This window comes from Atheta coriaria, unplaced genomic scaffold (assembly GCF_025399875.1).
Source record: "Atheta coriaria isolate IRGN ID8LTWV9N9 unplaced genomic scaffold, Caltech_Dcor_3.1 hic_scaffold_2_pilon, whole genome shotgun sequence".
NCBI classification, from domain to species: Eukaryota; Metazoa; Arthropoda; class Insecta; order Coleoptera; family Staphylinidae; genus Dalotia; species Dalotia coriaria.
Window position 1 is genome coordinate 1222542 of NW_027045444.1, and position 16027 is coordinate 1238568.

The 16027-nt window shown below is 30.4% G+C and overlaps 4 protein-coding genes across 5 annotated transcripts; all 4 read right to left on the reverse strand.

The window, feature by feature from the left end:
• Positions 1 to 2394: 2394 nt before the first annotated feature.
• On the reverse strand, positions 2395 to 3949 carry LOC135801857 (farnesol dehydrogenase-like). The gene is made up of 3 exons (XM_065315381.1): positions 3808 to 3949; positions 2755 to 3216; positions 2395 to 2671 (listed from the first exon to the last, which is right to left on the reverse strand). The coding sequence occupies exons 1-3, from the start codon at positions 3901 to 3903 to the stop codon at positions 2489 to 2491; spliced, it is 741 nt and encodes a 246-aa protein (XP_065171453.1). The 5' UTR covers positions 3904 to 3949; the 3' UTR covers positions 2395 to 2488.
• A 110-nt stretch (positions 3950 to 4059) lies between these two features.
• Positions 4060 to 6206, reverse strand: LOC135801848 (farnesol dehydrogenase-like). The gene is made up of 4 exons (XM_065315373.1): positions 6089 to 6206; positions 5871 to 5973; positions 4403 to 4864; positions 4060 to 4324 (listed from the first exon to the last, which is right to left on the reverse strand). Exons 2-4 carry the CDS (start codon positions 5964 to 5966, stop codon positions 4130 to 4132), a joined length of 753 nt encoding a protein of 250 aa, XP_065171445.1. The 5' UTR covers positions 5967 to 5973; positions 6089 to 6206; the 3' UTR covers positions 4060 to 4129.
• Positions 6207 to 6667: 461 nt separating this feature from the next.
• On the reverse strand, positions 6668 to 8589 carry LOC135800278 (farnesol dehydrogenase-like). The gene is made up of 3 exons (XM_065313461.1): positions 8427 to 8589; positions 7047 to 7514; positions 6668 to 6960 (listed from the first exon to the last, which is right to left on the reverse strand). Exons 1-3 carry the CDS (start codon positions 8520 to 8522, stop codon positions 6763 to 6765), a joined length of 762 nt encoding a protein of 253 aa, XP_065169533.1. The 5' UTR covers positions 8523 to 8589; the 3' UTR covers positions 6668 to 6762.
• Positions 8590 to 8685: 96 nt separating this feature from the next.
• LOC135800287 (farnesol dehydrogenase-like) lies at positions 8686 to 11057 on the reverse strand. 2 transcript variants are annotated; one of them, XM_065313484.1, is made up of 3 exons: positions 10621 to 11057; positions 9280 to 9747; positions 8686 to 8967 (listed from the first exon to the last, which is right to left on the reverse strand). In XM_065313484.1, exons 1-3 carry the CDS (start codon positions 10660 to 10662, stop codon positions 8773 to 8775), a joined length of 705 nt encoding a protein of 234 aa, XP_065169556.1. In that variant the 5' UTR covers positions 10663 to 11057; the 3' UTR covers positions 8686 to 8772. The 2 variants fall into 2 exon arrangements, with proteins under 2 accessions (XP_065169556.1, XP_065169545.1); XM_065313473.1 differs by lacking the exon at positions 10621 to 11057 and adding an exon at positions 9839 to 10217.
• Positions 11058 to 16027: the final 4970 nt, after the last annotated feature.

Consider the following 16027-nt stretch of genomic DNA (forward strand, 5'->3'; position numbering starts at 1 on the left):
TTGAAGTATTTTCTTAGGAGTTATGAGGTTTTAAACTTTTTTTGGAAAAAAGAGTTTTATTTTTGCAAAAAATGATATATCTTGAAAACTGCTTTACCAAATATTCTGCAATTTTTAATATGTATTTATTATCTTATTATACAACTAAATGTCATATTTGGCTTCGATTGATTAAATTGTTTAAGAGTTATTAATGATTTAATTATGATTTTTGCCACTTTTTATCAAAAAATTCATTTTTTGCAAAAATTAAGATTTCATGAAAACCGTTACACGGATTTACTTCAAATTTTGTACATTTATTTACAAAAATATTATCAACATATTTGCCAAATTTAATAATCCTAAGTATATTAGTTTAAAAGTTACAAGAGTTGGAAAAGTTAAAAATTTCAAAAAACTAAATTTTGGCAATTTTTTTTTTCTTATTTAATTATCAAAAAAATATAAGTCTAGACACATTCTTATCAGATAACACAACCATAATTAATATATTTCTTTCTAAAACACCTAACCAATCCCCTTATCTCCTTCCATGAATGAAAGACTTCGAAAACTCTCTCGAAACGAAACCTGCTACGTTGCAATGATTGTCGGATTGTTGGTGTACTAGATACCGCGATGACGTTCTTCTTCCTCTAATGCACCTCGAATGCAGTCTCGTGCTCGGCTGATTACATCCGGCGGAGACGAAGAAAACCAAGCTTAGTGGACTTGAGTCCAAGAACAGAACGCTTAGCGCCTATCTACGACTATATATGTATATAAATGTGTGCGTACACGGCGAAGAAAGTGCATTCGCAAAATGTAAAACGTGTTTGTTACACGTTACACCAATACACGCTATACCACAGACCTGGTAGCCTCTATTGCGGTGCGCCGGCGAAAAGAAAATAGGAAGTCGTCAAATTGCACTTTGCACATTTGCACGTTCATTTAAGTTCAAGTGAAGACTTAAATTACTCTTTGGGAAATTATTTCAAGGTCAAAATGTAGTATAATATAATTCTATTGCTGAAATAACAATGATAATTGTTAAAATTATGATAATTATTTACTTGACTTTATTTTTATAATTTCTAACCTCATTTCTAGGATATTTTCTATGTCAGATGAGTATTTTCTTTGTTTTTAGGTTAAAAAATTATTTTTTTAAGTTTAAAAACCAAAAAATGGAAAAATATTAAGATTTTATTCAAACTTTTGATATTTTACGTTATATGGAGGTTATCGTTACATCGAGGCATAGTATTAAACCTTTCCCCAAAAATTTTTACTGTTTTCTTACTGTTAGATTAATTTAACGCAAAAAATCCTGTAATCATCATTGTATTAACTGTATCTTTACAGGAAACATCTCCGTTGTGTCCAAAAATGCGCCGTTGACCAATTTGGGAAATACGAATTTCGTAAATGTTACGATGTCATGAGTATCATTACGGAAACCAAACGCCAATTGTGCGCTTTACCTAAATTCATCTCGCTGAATGGCTTGATGAGCAGATAAGTGAAGCAATAAGTCAAAGTGATGGAAAACATCATTCGCTGAACAAGCGCGAAACAGCTCGTAAAGGTTAGCAAAAAGTGCATTATGCAACTGGCACTAAATCAACGTCACACTCAAATATTCTAATTCTGAAATGTGAGTTGATGTTGATGTGATGTTGATGTTGCTGGTGGAGGCTTGAGTAGTGATTAAATGAGTTTGTGTGTTTGTGCGTTTGGGTTGTGAGCAATTGTTTTGTTTAAGGATCGCGGTGAGCGTAAGAGTGTATAATTTGCTAATTATTATCATTGCAAGTGAAACGTGATGTCGACAAACATTATAGAACTAATTGGAGAATATACGGAGAGGATTATGTAAGAAATTAAAGGGAGAGGAGTTTTATTTTAAGGTTTTAGTAGGGGAAAGAGATTAATGAATGAGAAAATTAGATCAAAAGAATAATTTTGGAAAAAATTAAAAGAATTGGAAGTAAATGCAAAATTTGATGAAAAATGAAGAGAAATATGAAAATTGGAAGATGAAATGAAAAAGAAAGTAGTGTTTTAAGTAATTTAATGAAGATTTTGAAAAATTATTAGAAAAAATTATGAAAATTTTAAAGAAAATTGAGAATTGAAAAGAGATTTAGATAAATATGAAGGAATCAAAAGAAAAAACTAAATTAAAAACAATGAAGAAGAGATTCATTAAAATATTTAAAGAAAACGAATAAGAAAACTGGAATTGATGACATTTGGAAGGAATTATAACTTTTGATGGTCAAATCTTTGAATAAATGAAGAAGAAAAAGAAAAAAAGTGAAGAATACAAGCATAATGAAGAGGAAAATCAAGGAAAATCAAAAAATATTTGAAGAAACAAGTCAAACAAGACCGATTCTCCGAAAGTAAGAAAATAAAATAAAATTTTGATTGAAAAATATTCAAAAATTAAAGAAAATTATAAAGGTTATGTTATTTTAAGAGAATACAACAAAATAAATTAATAATCAGAACCGACAGCTCGAACAATAATTTCACTAATCAAAACATCCGGAGGAGTTCCCAAAGAATACAAAATAGCATCCGCAACATTCTTGTTCTCCAACATTGGCATGCCCTTAAATTGGTCCATAAACACTTGTGGTGCCAACATGTCATTCCTTACAGGACCCGGACTAATACTCTGCAAAAAAGACAAAAAACAAAAAAATGTTTTTTTTTTAAATAAAAACTTGGAACATATATTCCTATTCATGTTATACTTACAGTGACTTTAATATTACACTTATTAGCATTCAACTCTTGTCTAAGACATTCACAAATATTCGTAACAGCATGTTTGCTAGCTCCATAAATACTAAACGTAGGAAAATACAGATGTGATTGCCCAGCGATACTGTTGAGGTTAATAATATGTCCGGCTATTTTATTCGCCATCATAAGTTTGCATGCTTCTCTTTGAGCTATGCATAAACCATAGACGTTTGTTTCGAGTATATCACGCCAGTTTTGAGCGTTTCCTGATATTAAGTTAGTGGGTGGTAAGACACCTGCATTGTTGATGAGGACATGGACTATGCCGACGTTTTTGGTTGTCCATTCGAATGCTTTGCAGATGTCTTCCTCACTGCGGATGTCACATTTGACAGCATGGAGTTTTCCGGTGTATTTTGTGAGTTTTGCTGCGTTGGCTTGGACTCTATCTATACGACGAGCAAAACCCACAACCTAAAATTTTAGAAAATAGTTTTTTGAGGATAATTTTTGTAATAATTAATGGATTTTTATAATTTTGACGGTAAATTAAAGATAATTAAATTTTACATTAAATTTACTTTCTATGATTTAGAGTATATAATTTAAATAGCATAAAATTGAGCTTAAATACGACAAACAAAATCTCCAACCTCAAAAAAATATTTTTTTTTTAGTTTTTGAGCGTAACTTTTAAACTAATCAATGAATTTTTAAAATATCAGTGGCAAATTAAAGATAAATAAATTTTACATTAGATTTGCTAATTTAGTTAGGTAAAATATTATTTTAAATTGCATAAAATTTGCTTTAAATGCGACGCGCAAAACTTACAACCTAAAAATTTGTGTTTTTTTTTTTTAGTTTTTTAACCATAACTTCTAAGACAATCAACAGATTTCAAACATTTTGAGAGCAAATTAAAGATAGTTAAATTTTATATTAGATTTGTGTTTTCTACTTAATAAAATATAATTGTATATGATTTAAAATTAGCTCTAAAGTTAGATATTTGCAAAAAATAAAGTTTTTATAAAATTTTATTAAATTTTGTAGTAAATTTACCTGCATCCCTGATTTTACTAAAACCTCAGCTATTGCTTCACCTATTCCTGAACTTGCTCCTGTCACAATTGCGGTTTTTCGATACCAACGCTCCATTTTTACAAATTTTTACTTTTTTTAAAATCTTAAATCACTTCAACAGTATAACTAAAAAATTGTTGACAACTGAGAAATATTCTAGCATCTACTCTAGTTATTTATATCAAACTCAATATTAACATAAGTATAAATTCTCTAATTATTATAATAATAAAAAGTTAATAAACATTTTTTATTGAATATAAACCAAAGTATAATTTTAGTTTCAACGATTTGTTTCAATTTAATGAATTGAACCAACAGGTCTCAACGTAATTTCGTTGACCATAACACTTGGCGGTGTTCCCAATGTGTATAAAACTGCGTCAGCAATGTCCTTGCTCTCCATCATTGGCATACTCTTGAACATCTCACGCATTTCCGGTGGGAATATTTCTTCTGTCAAAATTTCAGTTTTGACAGCTCCTGGACTAATACTCTGTTAAAAGAAACACACAAAAAAAAGCAAAATCAATTTATTTTCGCCTAAATATAATAAAAACATTATATTCCTTACCGTGACCTTGATAGGTGACTTATTAGCAGTCAATTCTTGTCTTAGACAATCACAAATATTCGTCACTGCATGTTTACTAGCTCCGTAAACATTCAACGTTGGGAAATACAGATTACATTGTCCGGCGATACTGTTGATGTTGATAATGTGTCCTGCGACGTTATGGGCCATCATAAGTTTGCATGCTTCTCTTTGGGCCACGCAGAGACCGAAAACATTGGTTTCCAACACGGCGCGCCACTTTTCGGCCTCGCCAGCGATCAAGTTGGTCGGATGAAGGACGCCGGCGTTATTGACGAGCACGTGGACAACTCCGACGTTCTTTGTGGTCCAGTCGAAAGCCTTGCAGACTTCTTCTTCGCAACGGATGTCACATTTTACAGCGTGGAGTTTTCCGGTGCAGTTGGTGAGTTTGGCGGCGTTTGCTTGGACGCGTTCTACACGACGGGCGAAACCAACAACCTAAAATGTTTAGTTTTTTGAGTATAACTTGGGAAATTGTTGATGGATTTTGATTATTTTTGATACATTTTAAAGATAATTAAATGCTTAATAAAGTCTATTGGGTTTATATAGTTAATTCTTGTTCTAAACGTCATTAAATTAGGTTTAAAATTAGAAGAGAATTTAAAAAATAATGTTATATTTAAATATTCTCTTTCGTCTTAAGTTTAGAACATTTATACTATATAATCTACCTGACTCGCCACAGTACTTGGTAGATAATTTAATTGGCTCTTAATTAACACTAAATTCGAAAGATTTCAACTGATAAGCAATTATATATGACCGTTTTTGTAAATTTTTAAATTTTTTGTTAATTGTTTAGTTTTTGCTATAATATCTACAAAAATGCTTGGATTTGAATAATTTAAACACTAATCGTTAGGTAATTAAATTATCTACAATACATATTAATTTAGTTTTTCAATACTTTCTCAAAATTCTATTTATTACCATCCAAAGTAAAAATTTGTAATTTTTTATAACAATCAAGTTTAACGTTAAATAAAAATTATTTACACTAAATATTTCACTCAAATTCATACTCTATTAATTACACAATTTAATACCCAACCATTTAAACTTTAAACATTCGAAATTCGATAAATATTACCAAAGTTATAACGAATTGCATAAAAAAATGCAATAACGAAACCGACACGCAAGCGATAAACAGTGCACTATAAACTGAATACGCGATAATAAACCTAATAAACAATGTACTAACTGCCAACAGTTTCAATATGAATAAGTCTATGAAATAACACTGTACGTTATTGGGTTATTGTTATGTAATAGAACTCTATGAAGCGAAATACTTAAATAACAAGTTGGTTAGCACGAAGCGACATTGGTCAAGGTTAAATATTCAGTATTCAAGGTTCCATTAAATTATTAAAGTATTTGAATTTTCTATTGAAATTATTTATTAAATAATATTATATTAATTGATTTATTAAATTACCTGCATTCCTGCTTTGACTAAAGCTTCAGCAATGGCTTCACCAATCCCGGAACTTGCTCCAGTCACAATCGCAGTTTTTCCACACCAACGCTCCATGTTAAGACTAAATTTTCCCAAAAATAAAGAAAAAGTGATTAAAATGAAAACATAAGAACTATTATAATATAGAGGGCGTTAGTTTTACATTTTTTTTATAAAAATTATAAAATTAAACTTACTTTTATTATTACACTGGTATAAACCTGCTGGTAATCTGTTCACGAATGAGAATATGCGTAGTTTTCGCCTGCGCAAGCTATTTATATACCTCGTTGAATTGATGATTGTGTTTAATTCGAGCGCATGCAAGTTGCTCCTACCACTATCAAGTCATGAGGATTAAATTGCAGCATGTGGAAACAAAGAGGTGTAATTTAAGCTTAACGCACCTACGCTACATGAGATGGTTTAGTTGCTGTTTATATTGATAACAATATGTTTATATTCACGAGGGGAACTTGATTAGTGTTTACATATGCTAAAAATGCGTGATGTATACATCCTAACCTCAAATTAATGCTATGTTTGAAAAGCATGTGTAACTGGTTGCATAGAGTAAACAATAGTTGCTTCAATTTTGTTTGTTTCATAGACTTATATATATTTTTATTAAATTTTTATTAAATTACTTAAAACTTTTTTATGAATAAGTAGTTAAACTTTATCAATAAAATGTAAAATGTATGCTAAAATGCATTTCGTATTTACCCTAACCTCAAATTAAGGTTATTTTTGGGAATAGTGTACAACAAGTTGCGTAGATTAAAAAACTTGTTTTGAATTTTTATTGTTTTAGGGAATTATAAATATTTTATTACTTATAACTTTTTTATGAGTAAAAATTTAAACTTTATCAACAAAATTTGTTCCCAATAGCTCTTAAACTAATTTCGGTTATCAACACATCAGGAGGAGTACTTAAACTATACAAAATAGCATCAGCAACATTTTTGCTCTCCATTATTGGCATATCTTTCAACATTTCAAAGACTTCCTCTGAAATAAATTCAGGAGCTGTTAGACCAGTTCTAGTTTCAGATGGACTCACACTCTAAAAACATAAAAACATTTAATATTTAAAATTTCCACAAAAATACAAAAAATAAAAATAAAATTAAAAAATTAAACTAAACTTACTGTAATTTTTATATTGGACTTATGAGCTAATAACTCAAGCCTCATCATCTCACAAATATTTGTTAATGCATGTTTGCTAGCTCCATAAACACTATTCGTGGGAAAATAATAATGACCATGTCCTGCATCACTGTTGATATTAACAATATGTCCTGCTATATTATGCGCCATCATTAATTTACAGGCTTCTTTTTGGGCAACACAGAGACCAAATATATTCGTTTCTAAAATGGTCCTCCACATTTCAGCATCTCCATTGATTAAATTAGTAGGCAGAATAATCCCTGCATTATTGACTAAAACATGGACTATCCCAACATTTTTAGTTGTCCATTCAAACGCTTTACAAATTTCTGCTTCACTGCGGATGTCACATTTAACCGCATAGAGTTTTCCTTTGTAATTGTTTTGAGTAAGTTTCTCAGAGTTGGCCTGGACAAGTTCTACACGACGAGCAAGACCTACAACCTGAAAAATTTAAAAATGATAATTTTTGTATCAAACAAAGTAGTGTTAGTTACATCCCTACTAATATTATAAATGCGAAAGTCCTGATGTTTGTTACCCTTTCACACAAAAACTACTTAACCGATCATCATGAAAATTTGTACACATATTCATAGTGGTCCCCGAATGGTTATAGGCTACTTTTTATTTAATAAAAAAAATTATTTTTTAAATAAAATAAAGAAATTGTTTAGCCAATAATACCTCTGCATCTGGCAATTTGACTACTTTAACGCCATCTAGCATTCCAGCAATGAAGCTCAAACCTAAGTACTATAGTACCATCACACTGTATTATCACACTGTATTACCGACAGCTACGTCAACATCAAATCCAATTGACTACACTTTGGAGACTGTACACTATACTTCCATAGACTATACTTTCAGCCATTTTAAACTTCCCACCATTCTACTTCATTGTTACTTCTTCTGTGCCTACAGACGCGTACGGAAGCAACTTCATTAGTTTAGATATTCGCGAGCGAAGCCAAGGGTTAAAGCTAGTCGTTTATAACTCAAGAACGGATGAATAGATTTTGATGATTTATGATTTGTTATATTTGTCTTGGTCCCGAATAGGAGAATAGTTATTAAAATTTAAAAAAATTATTACTTAAAAGGTGTTAAAGAAGCAATAAAAATTAGTATAGAGATTCAATCATAAATTTAGTTGAATAATTGTATCCTAGGTGGCGCTTTAGTGCATTAATCGCATTTTAATTCCTTTAAAATAAAATTGCAAATCTTATTGATGATATCAAGTAAAACTAAGTCCTTAACAAAAAATATAAATTAATTACATTTTTATTAAAAACTACTTTGACGAAACCACAGTCAAACAATTATATTAAGTAAATATATATTTATTACCTGCATTCCTGCTTTAACCAATTCCTCAGCAATAGCTTCCCCAATCCCTGAACTAGCTCCAGTCACAATTGCAGTTTTTGCAACCCAACGATCCATGTTTTTCAGCAGATTACAACCGAATGTAGTGCATTACGTACTGTTATGATATTTATACGTCTAAAAAATTACTCGTATATTTGCATTGTGGCAATGCCTTAATCAGTTAATGAATGCATTTATATTCAACAACATGTGACGTGATAAGTGTAACAAATACATATGAATATAAATATTTATTGTTTGTTTTTATTGCTCTAGCCAAATACAATACGCAAATATTATTACGAGTGCAGTGTTTATGAAGGAATTAAACGGGAGATCCAACTGCTCTCAGCGTTATTTCATTGATCATAACACTTGGAGATGTGCTTAAAGCATAAACTACTGCATCAGCTATGTCTTTACATTCCATCAAGGGGACTCCTTCCATGAGTTCCATTTCGCCAGGTAAGGAAAACTCTTCGGTTACTAATTGTGTATCGACTAAACCTGGACTAACACTCTACAAATAGATTAAAAACGACTATTAGACACAAACCTTTGAGAAAGTCGTAGCTAAAGTACTTTAGTCACGGGTTTTAGTCACGGGGTGGAGTTTGTGTCTAGAGCACCTGCTTAGTCACTTGATACCTAATATACTCTTTTTTAATCTATTTTAAGAGTGTTGGTGAGTGTTAAAGTACTTTAGCCACGGTTTTGGTCGTTCGTGTTTAAAGTACCGCTTTTTGTGCCTCAAAACCGTGAAAAAAGTGACACTTTAAAGGTGGTAGTAGAAAATAGTTTTAAATTTAATCAAATCTTCTTTAATACTTACAGTAACCTTAATTTTTGATTTATTAGCTGTCAATTCACTCCGGAGCATCTCACAAATATTCGTTAATGCGTGTTTGGTTGCTCCGTAGATACTTGTCGATGGAAAATAGTAATGCCCATGTCCAGCGATACTATTAATATTGACAATATGTCCTGATATATTGTGGGTAGTCATGAGTTTACAGGCTTCTCTCTGGGCCACGCAGAGTCCGAATATGTTTGTTTCTAAGATAGCTTTCCACATTTCTGAGTCTCCATTGATCAAATTAGTAGGAAGACATACACCTGCGTTGTTTACTAAAATATGAACTACTCCGATGTTATTTGTTGTCCAGGTGAATGCATTGCAGAGATCTTCTTCTTTCCGGATGTCACATTTGAATGGATGGAGTTTTCCTGGGTAGTTGAGAGAAGAGAGGGTTGATGCGTTGATTTGGATACGTTCTACACGACGAGCAAGACCCACTACCTTATTGTAAATAAATAGTAAATCGTAAAATAAAGTAATGTAATAAAAGATATTTGTTTGAGGAGAGAAGATTGATGAATGTGATGGATACCTGCATGCCTGCTTTGACCAATGCTTCAGAAATAGCTTCCCCAATGCCTAGGCTTGCTCCAGTCACAATTGCTGTTTTACCAAACCAACGATCCATTTTGAATTGCAAACTTTCACTACTCAGGTATACAAAAGTATTTATATGTTTGCGAATACGCAGGTATTGTAAAAACTGCAATTGTACTTACAACCTTTGGCAATATACGAAATAAATACTTTGTTATCTCCAAATTTTAAAGGTTTACACAATAAAATATGTATTTTAAGCAATAATTTTAAAGTTTATTTCTTTATATTCCGTTTGAGTCACACCAAAAAATTGGTTCCAATTTTTGATTAAATTTTTTAACTAAAACTATTATGGAATCTCTATACTAATTTTTATCCCTTATTTGACGGCCCTTAAGACATTAGTTTTGATATTTTAGTAATTATTCTGCTATTCTACATTAAGATAAATTCAATGCATCATAAATTGTAAAAATCGGTCAAGCCATTCTTGAGTTATAAATGGTGTAACTAACATAACTTTGTTTTATATTAATATAATGGTTTTACAGATTCCTGAAAGTTTTAGACTCAAATATTCTTATAATCCCTACTAATATTATAAATGCAAAAGTCTTGATGTTTGTTACACTTTCACGCAAAAACTACTTAACCGATCATCATGAAAATTTGTGCACATATTCTTAGTGGTCCCCGAATGGTTATAGGCTACTTTTTATTTAATATAAAAAATATTTTTTAAATAAAATAAAGAAATTGTTTAGCCAATAATACCTCTTCATCTGGCAATTTGACTACTTTAACGCCATCTAACATTCCAGCAATGAAGCTCAAACCTAAGTACTATAGTACCATCACACTGTATTATCACACTGTATTACCGACAGCTACGTCAACATCAAATCCAATTGACTACACTATGGAGACTGTACACTATACTTACATAGACTATACTTTCGGCCATTTTAAACTTCCCGCCATTCTACTTCATTGTTACTTCTTCTGTGACTACAAACGCGTACGGAAGCAACTTCATTATTTTAGATATTCTCGAGTGAAGCCGCGGGTTAAAGCTAGTATATTATAAAAACGTATTTTGCTAATTATTTAATCATAAAAATGCATGAATTATACACATATGCATTTTATTTTATGAGGTTTTAAAAATATTGTTGATTGTGTTTTGAAGGACATTTTAAATTGCGAGTACTTGAAAATATAAATTTATACACTTATAAACTTGACCGAAGTAGGAGTGAATACTCCATTGTTTCAGTAAAAGCAACTGTTAACACATTTTTTATAATAATTGATTCTAGTGATTTTATCGAAATGGCACGTGGCGTTAACAATTGAATAACTAAATATTTCCGTGTTTACTGTAAAAGTGCGTGTGACTATCAATGTATGAGAATAAATAAATAATTCGTAATGTTTTAGCTTTAATAAAATCACAAAAATGAAAGATATTGTTACAATTTATTACAATGATGTCTAGTTATTTGTTTTAAGCAGTAAAAATTGTTTAAATTTTGAATCAAAAGTGAATTTAATAAGAAATTATTGAATATTTAAGACATGTCGAGACATCTCCATTCAAAGTCCCAAACCAACTAAAAGCAACCAACTTTCACTTCCACCAAACAGGTTTCTGTTTGAGTTATAACAGTTTTACAACATTTATATCTTAAAATCAATATCAATACGAAAATAACATAATACTCTACTTAACAAAAAACAAATAAATACGTGTCAATTGTCAATCATTACCATAATGAGAATTTAATACCCACAATTTACATGTTAATAAAAACCATTATATTTATTTATAATCTATACAAACATATATTAAATGTGGTAGGTCATAGTTATAAAATTTGATTAGTTGTCTTTTTTGCTAATGACTATTATAATCATAAAACAAAAATAATACTCATTATGACCATGATATATCATGGTGTATCAAATAATAACTCATAAATAATTTATCCTGAAAACTTGTACTCGTAGTTGTAACAAACTCATTCATGGATAATTGAAAATAAATAATTTAACACCCCGACAACGCGGATAAATATTATATAGATGAACAAAACGTGCAGGTGAGAAATTTAGTTATATCTTTATTCTATCGGAAGTGAAGAAAATGTGGATGTGGATGTTTATTTGCATATTTCCTGGAATTTTTGCAATAATGGATTTAAACAATAATAATATTAACAATAATTTAATAAAACAATTTTTACAAACACAAGTGATAACAAATAGTGACTATCGTATAATAGGAATCATAGCATGGGAGAAAAACTATAATAATCTAGAAATTATTGATAATATATTAAAATATCGAAGAAATAAAGCAGAAACAGTTGTGATAAAAATATTTAGTGATTATAACAACAATAATAATTTATTTAAAAAGTTTAACACAAAAAATTACATCATATTCCTCCCTGAAATAATTTAGACTTAGAAAATAATTATTGTGATACATATTTAAAAGTTATAACAAATTTCGTGGATATCTATGGAAAATTTTATATTATCCTCGGAGATATCAATAATTATAATCAATTTTTATTTAATTGTTTATGGGAATCACATATTATAAACTACATATTAATTTATCAAGACAATTCAACTGTTTACATCACAAAATACAACCATTTTTCAAAAAATTCTGTAACTGACTCATATACAGAATTACAATTATCTACAAATATTAACTTTGATAAAGTTTTAAACAATCTCTATGGGTTTACATTCAAAGTGGTTATGATGAATGACCCTCCTCGTAATTGGTTTGAAAAAGGTACATTCAAAGGAGAAGACGTAGAAAATCTGAAGGTGATTACCAAGGCTCTGAATGCAACCTACAAATTGGAGGTTTTTGATAACTACAGAGAAATCTACGAAAGAGTATTAAACAACTCAGTGGATTTAGTATTCGCGCGAAGATTTGCTCTAAGTGAGAAAGGAGATGTTGTAAGTCCTCTGAGACCATCACTCTTAGAATACATAGTCTGTGCTGTTCCGAATTCTGAGATGACTCCTCAGTACCAACAAATATTCCAGATCTTTTCTAATTATTTATGGTTGAGTTTGTTGATATTTTTAATGATAAGTGCTTTGTTAATCTACATTTTTGATTGTCTCACTGGTGAGAAACATTCTTTGAAGGAGGCATCCATGACAGCTCTGAGTATGTTTCTGAGTACTTCTTACATCAGAATAAAATCAGCTGAGACTTCAACCCGGATACTTTTACTCTGTTGGAGTTTTTTCGGAATCATCATAGCTTCATCTTTTAATTCTAAACTTGGGAGTAATCTGGTAGCAAGGACTTATTATCCTCCTATACAGACTTTAGAAGAGTTAGCGAATACTGGTCTGAAACTGGGGATGATCAATGGTTTCCAAGGAGCTATTTTTCAAAGTGTTCCAGAATTGATCAACATGCAAGTTGTTCCCTTTGCGAATATCTACGACCTAGGGAAAAGTATGGTTTATAGTGATCATAGTATACCAGAACAAAAGATGGCGTATATATCCCTGAAAACTATCTTGGAGAGGATATCTCATAGTAAGAGACCTGATGGGAGGAATAAATTTATCATTCTGGATAAAGTGGTGATACCTGGGTTTAATGTTTATGACTCTCCGAGGAATTCTATATGGTCTAGGAAGATGGAGAATATGTTGAGTAGTGTCTTAGAAAGTGATCTAGCTTCAAAAGGGATTAAGAAGATACCACCAGTTGCAGAGGAAGGACAAGGACCTATTAGTATTACTAATTATCATCTTTTGGGACCTTATGCTATTTGGGGAATTGGTATAGGGGTTAGTTTTATTGTATTTCTAAGTGAATTGTTTCAGCAGACGAAATTCTATAAAACTAGTTTTCAGAAATAAAATATAATTTTGTATAATTCTGTATAATTATTATGTTATATTTTTATGCAAGGATGATTTATGGATTAATGACTACGTAATTACGTTGGGGGTAAGTGGGAGGTTGTAGAATGGAATGTGGGTCATAGAAAGAATAATTCTAGAATTCATATAGTTTGTACTTTGTACTGGTTTATATCAACATGTTGACCGTGGTTTTTGTAATTGTTCTGACATTGTCAAAAATAGATTCAGAAATTATTTCTGAACAAAATTTAGTTGTAGAATATCTACATAATCAATTAACAATGAATAATAACAATTCTGTGATTGGAATAATTGCTTGGAAAGAAGATAATCATAATTTATTTTTGATGGAAGATCTTTTAAAACATGAGTTTCATAAAAGTTTTGTAATTGGAATTCTGCAACTGAATTCTGCATCACAAAAACCTCTTTTTAAATTATTTAAGACCAAAACCTATTTAATTTTTATACCTTTTAAAAATTTTGATGATTGTGATAATTATACCACAACAATCTCAGATTTTGTTGATACATATGGAAAATTTTATATAATTCTAAGTCATAACCAAAATTCTGAGATTTTACATCAATGTTTATGGAATTCACATATCATAAACTATGTTTTAATCCATCAAGACAATTCAACTGTATATATCACAAAATACAATCATTTTTCAAAAAATTCTGTAACTGAATTATATACAGAATCGCAATTATCTACTTATATTATTAACTTTGATTCTGTTTTAAACAACCTGTATGGTTATACCTTCAAAGTGGTTATGATGAATGATCCACCTCGTAATTGGTTTGAAAATGGAACATTCTATGGGGAAGACTTAGAAAATCTGAAGATTATCACCAAAGCTTTGAATGCAACTTACAAATTGGAAGTTTTTGATAACTACAAAGAAATCTGCGAAAGGGTTGGAAATAATTCAGTTGATTTGGTTTTTGCTCGAAGGTTTGCAGGAATAAACGCACACCTTGTAAGTCCTCTGAGACCATCAGTCTTAGAAAACATAGTATGTGCAGTTCCAAATTCTGAAATGATTCCTCATTATAAACAAATATTTCAAATTTTTTCTGTGACATTATGGTTGAGTTTATTGATATTTTTACTGGGTAATACTTTAATAATCTACATCTTTCAAAAAAATCATTGATGAAAAAATTTCTTTGATGGAATGTTTTATGATAGCTCTCTGTATGTTTCTGGGTACCTCCTACACAAGACTCAGAACTCCAAGATTCTCTCTCAGAATACTTTTAATATGTTTAACATTTTTCGGAGTCATCATCTCTTCCTCATTCAATTCTAAACTTGGTAGTAACCTCGTAGCAAAAACCTACTATCCTCCAATAAAAACCATCCAAGAACTTGTAAATACAGAATTAAAATTAGCTTTCATAAATGGTTTTGAAACAGCTATTTATCAAAACGAACCTGAACTATCCAAAATGAAAGTGGTCCTCTTTGATAACATCTACGAACTGGGGAATCATATGTTTAATAATCACAGAATTTCTGAAACAAACATGGCCTACGTCGGACTGGAAACAATCTTGTCCAGAATAGCAAATCGGAAAGCATCTGATGGTAGAAATAAGTATATAATTCTAGATACAGTTGTCATACCTGGCTTCAACGTCTACGACTCTCCGAAAAATTCAATCTGGACCTACAAGATGGAGAATATGTTGAGTTCTATTATGGAAGGCAACCTGGCCATCAAAGGAGTTAAAAAAGTTGTACCAATTTTAGAAGAAAGTCAGAGACCTACAACTATGACCAATAATCACCTTCTAGGTCCTTATGGCATCTTAATAATTGGTTTAGGAGTTAGTTTTATTGTATTTTTAAGTGAATTGTTTCAGCAGACGAAATTCTATAAAACCAGTTTTCAGAAATAAAATATAATTTTGTATAATTCTGTATAATAATTATTATTTTTTTATTTTTTATGCGAGGATGATTTATGGATTAATGACTACGTAATAACGTTGGGGTAAGTGGGAGGTTGTAGAATGGAATGTGGGTCATAGAAAGAACAATTCTAGAATTCATATAGTTTGTACTGGTTTATATCAACATGTTGACCGGGGTTTTTGTAATTATTTTGACATTGTCAAAAATAGATTCAGAAATTATTTGTGAACAAAATCTAGTTGTAGAATATTTACATAATCAATTAGTTACCAAAAATAATAATTCGGTGATTGGAATAATTGCTTGGAAAGAAGATAATCATAATTTATATTT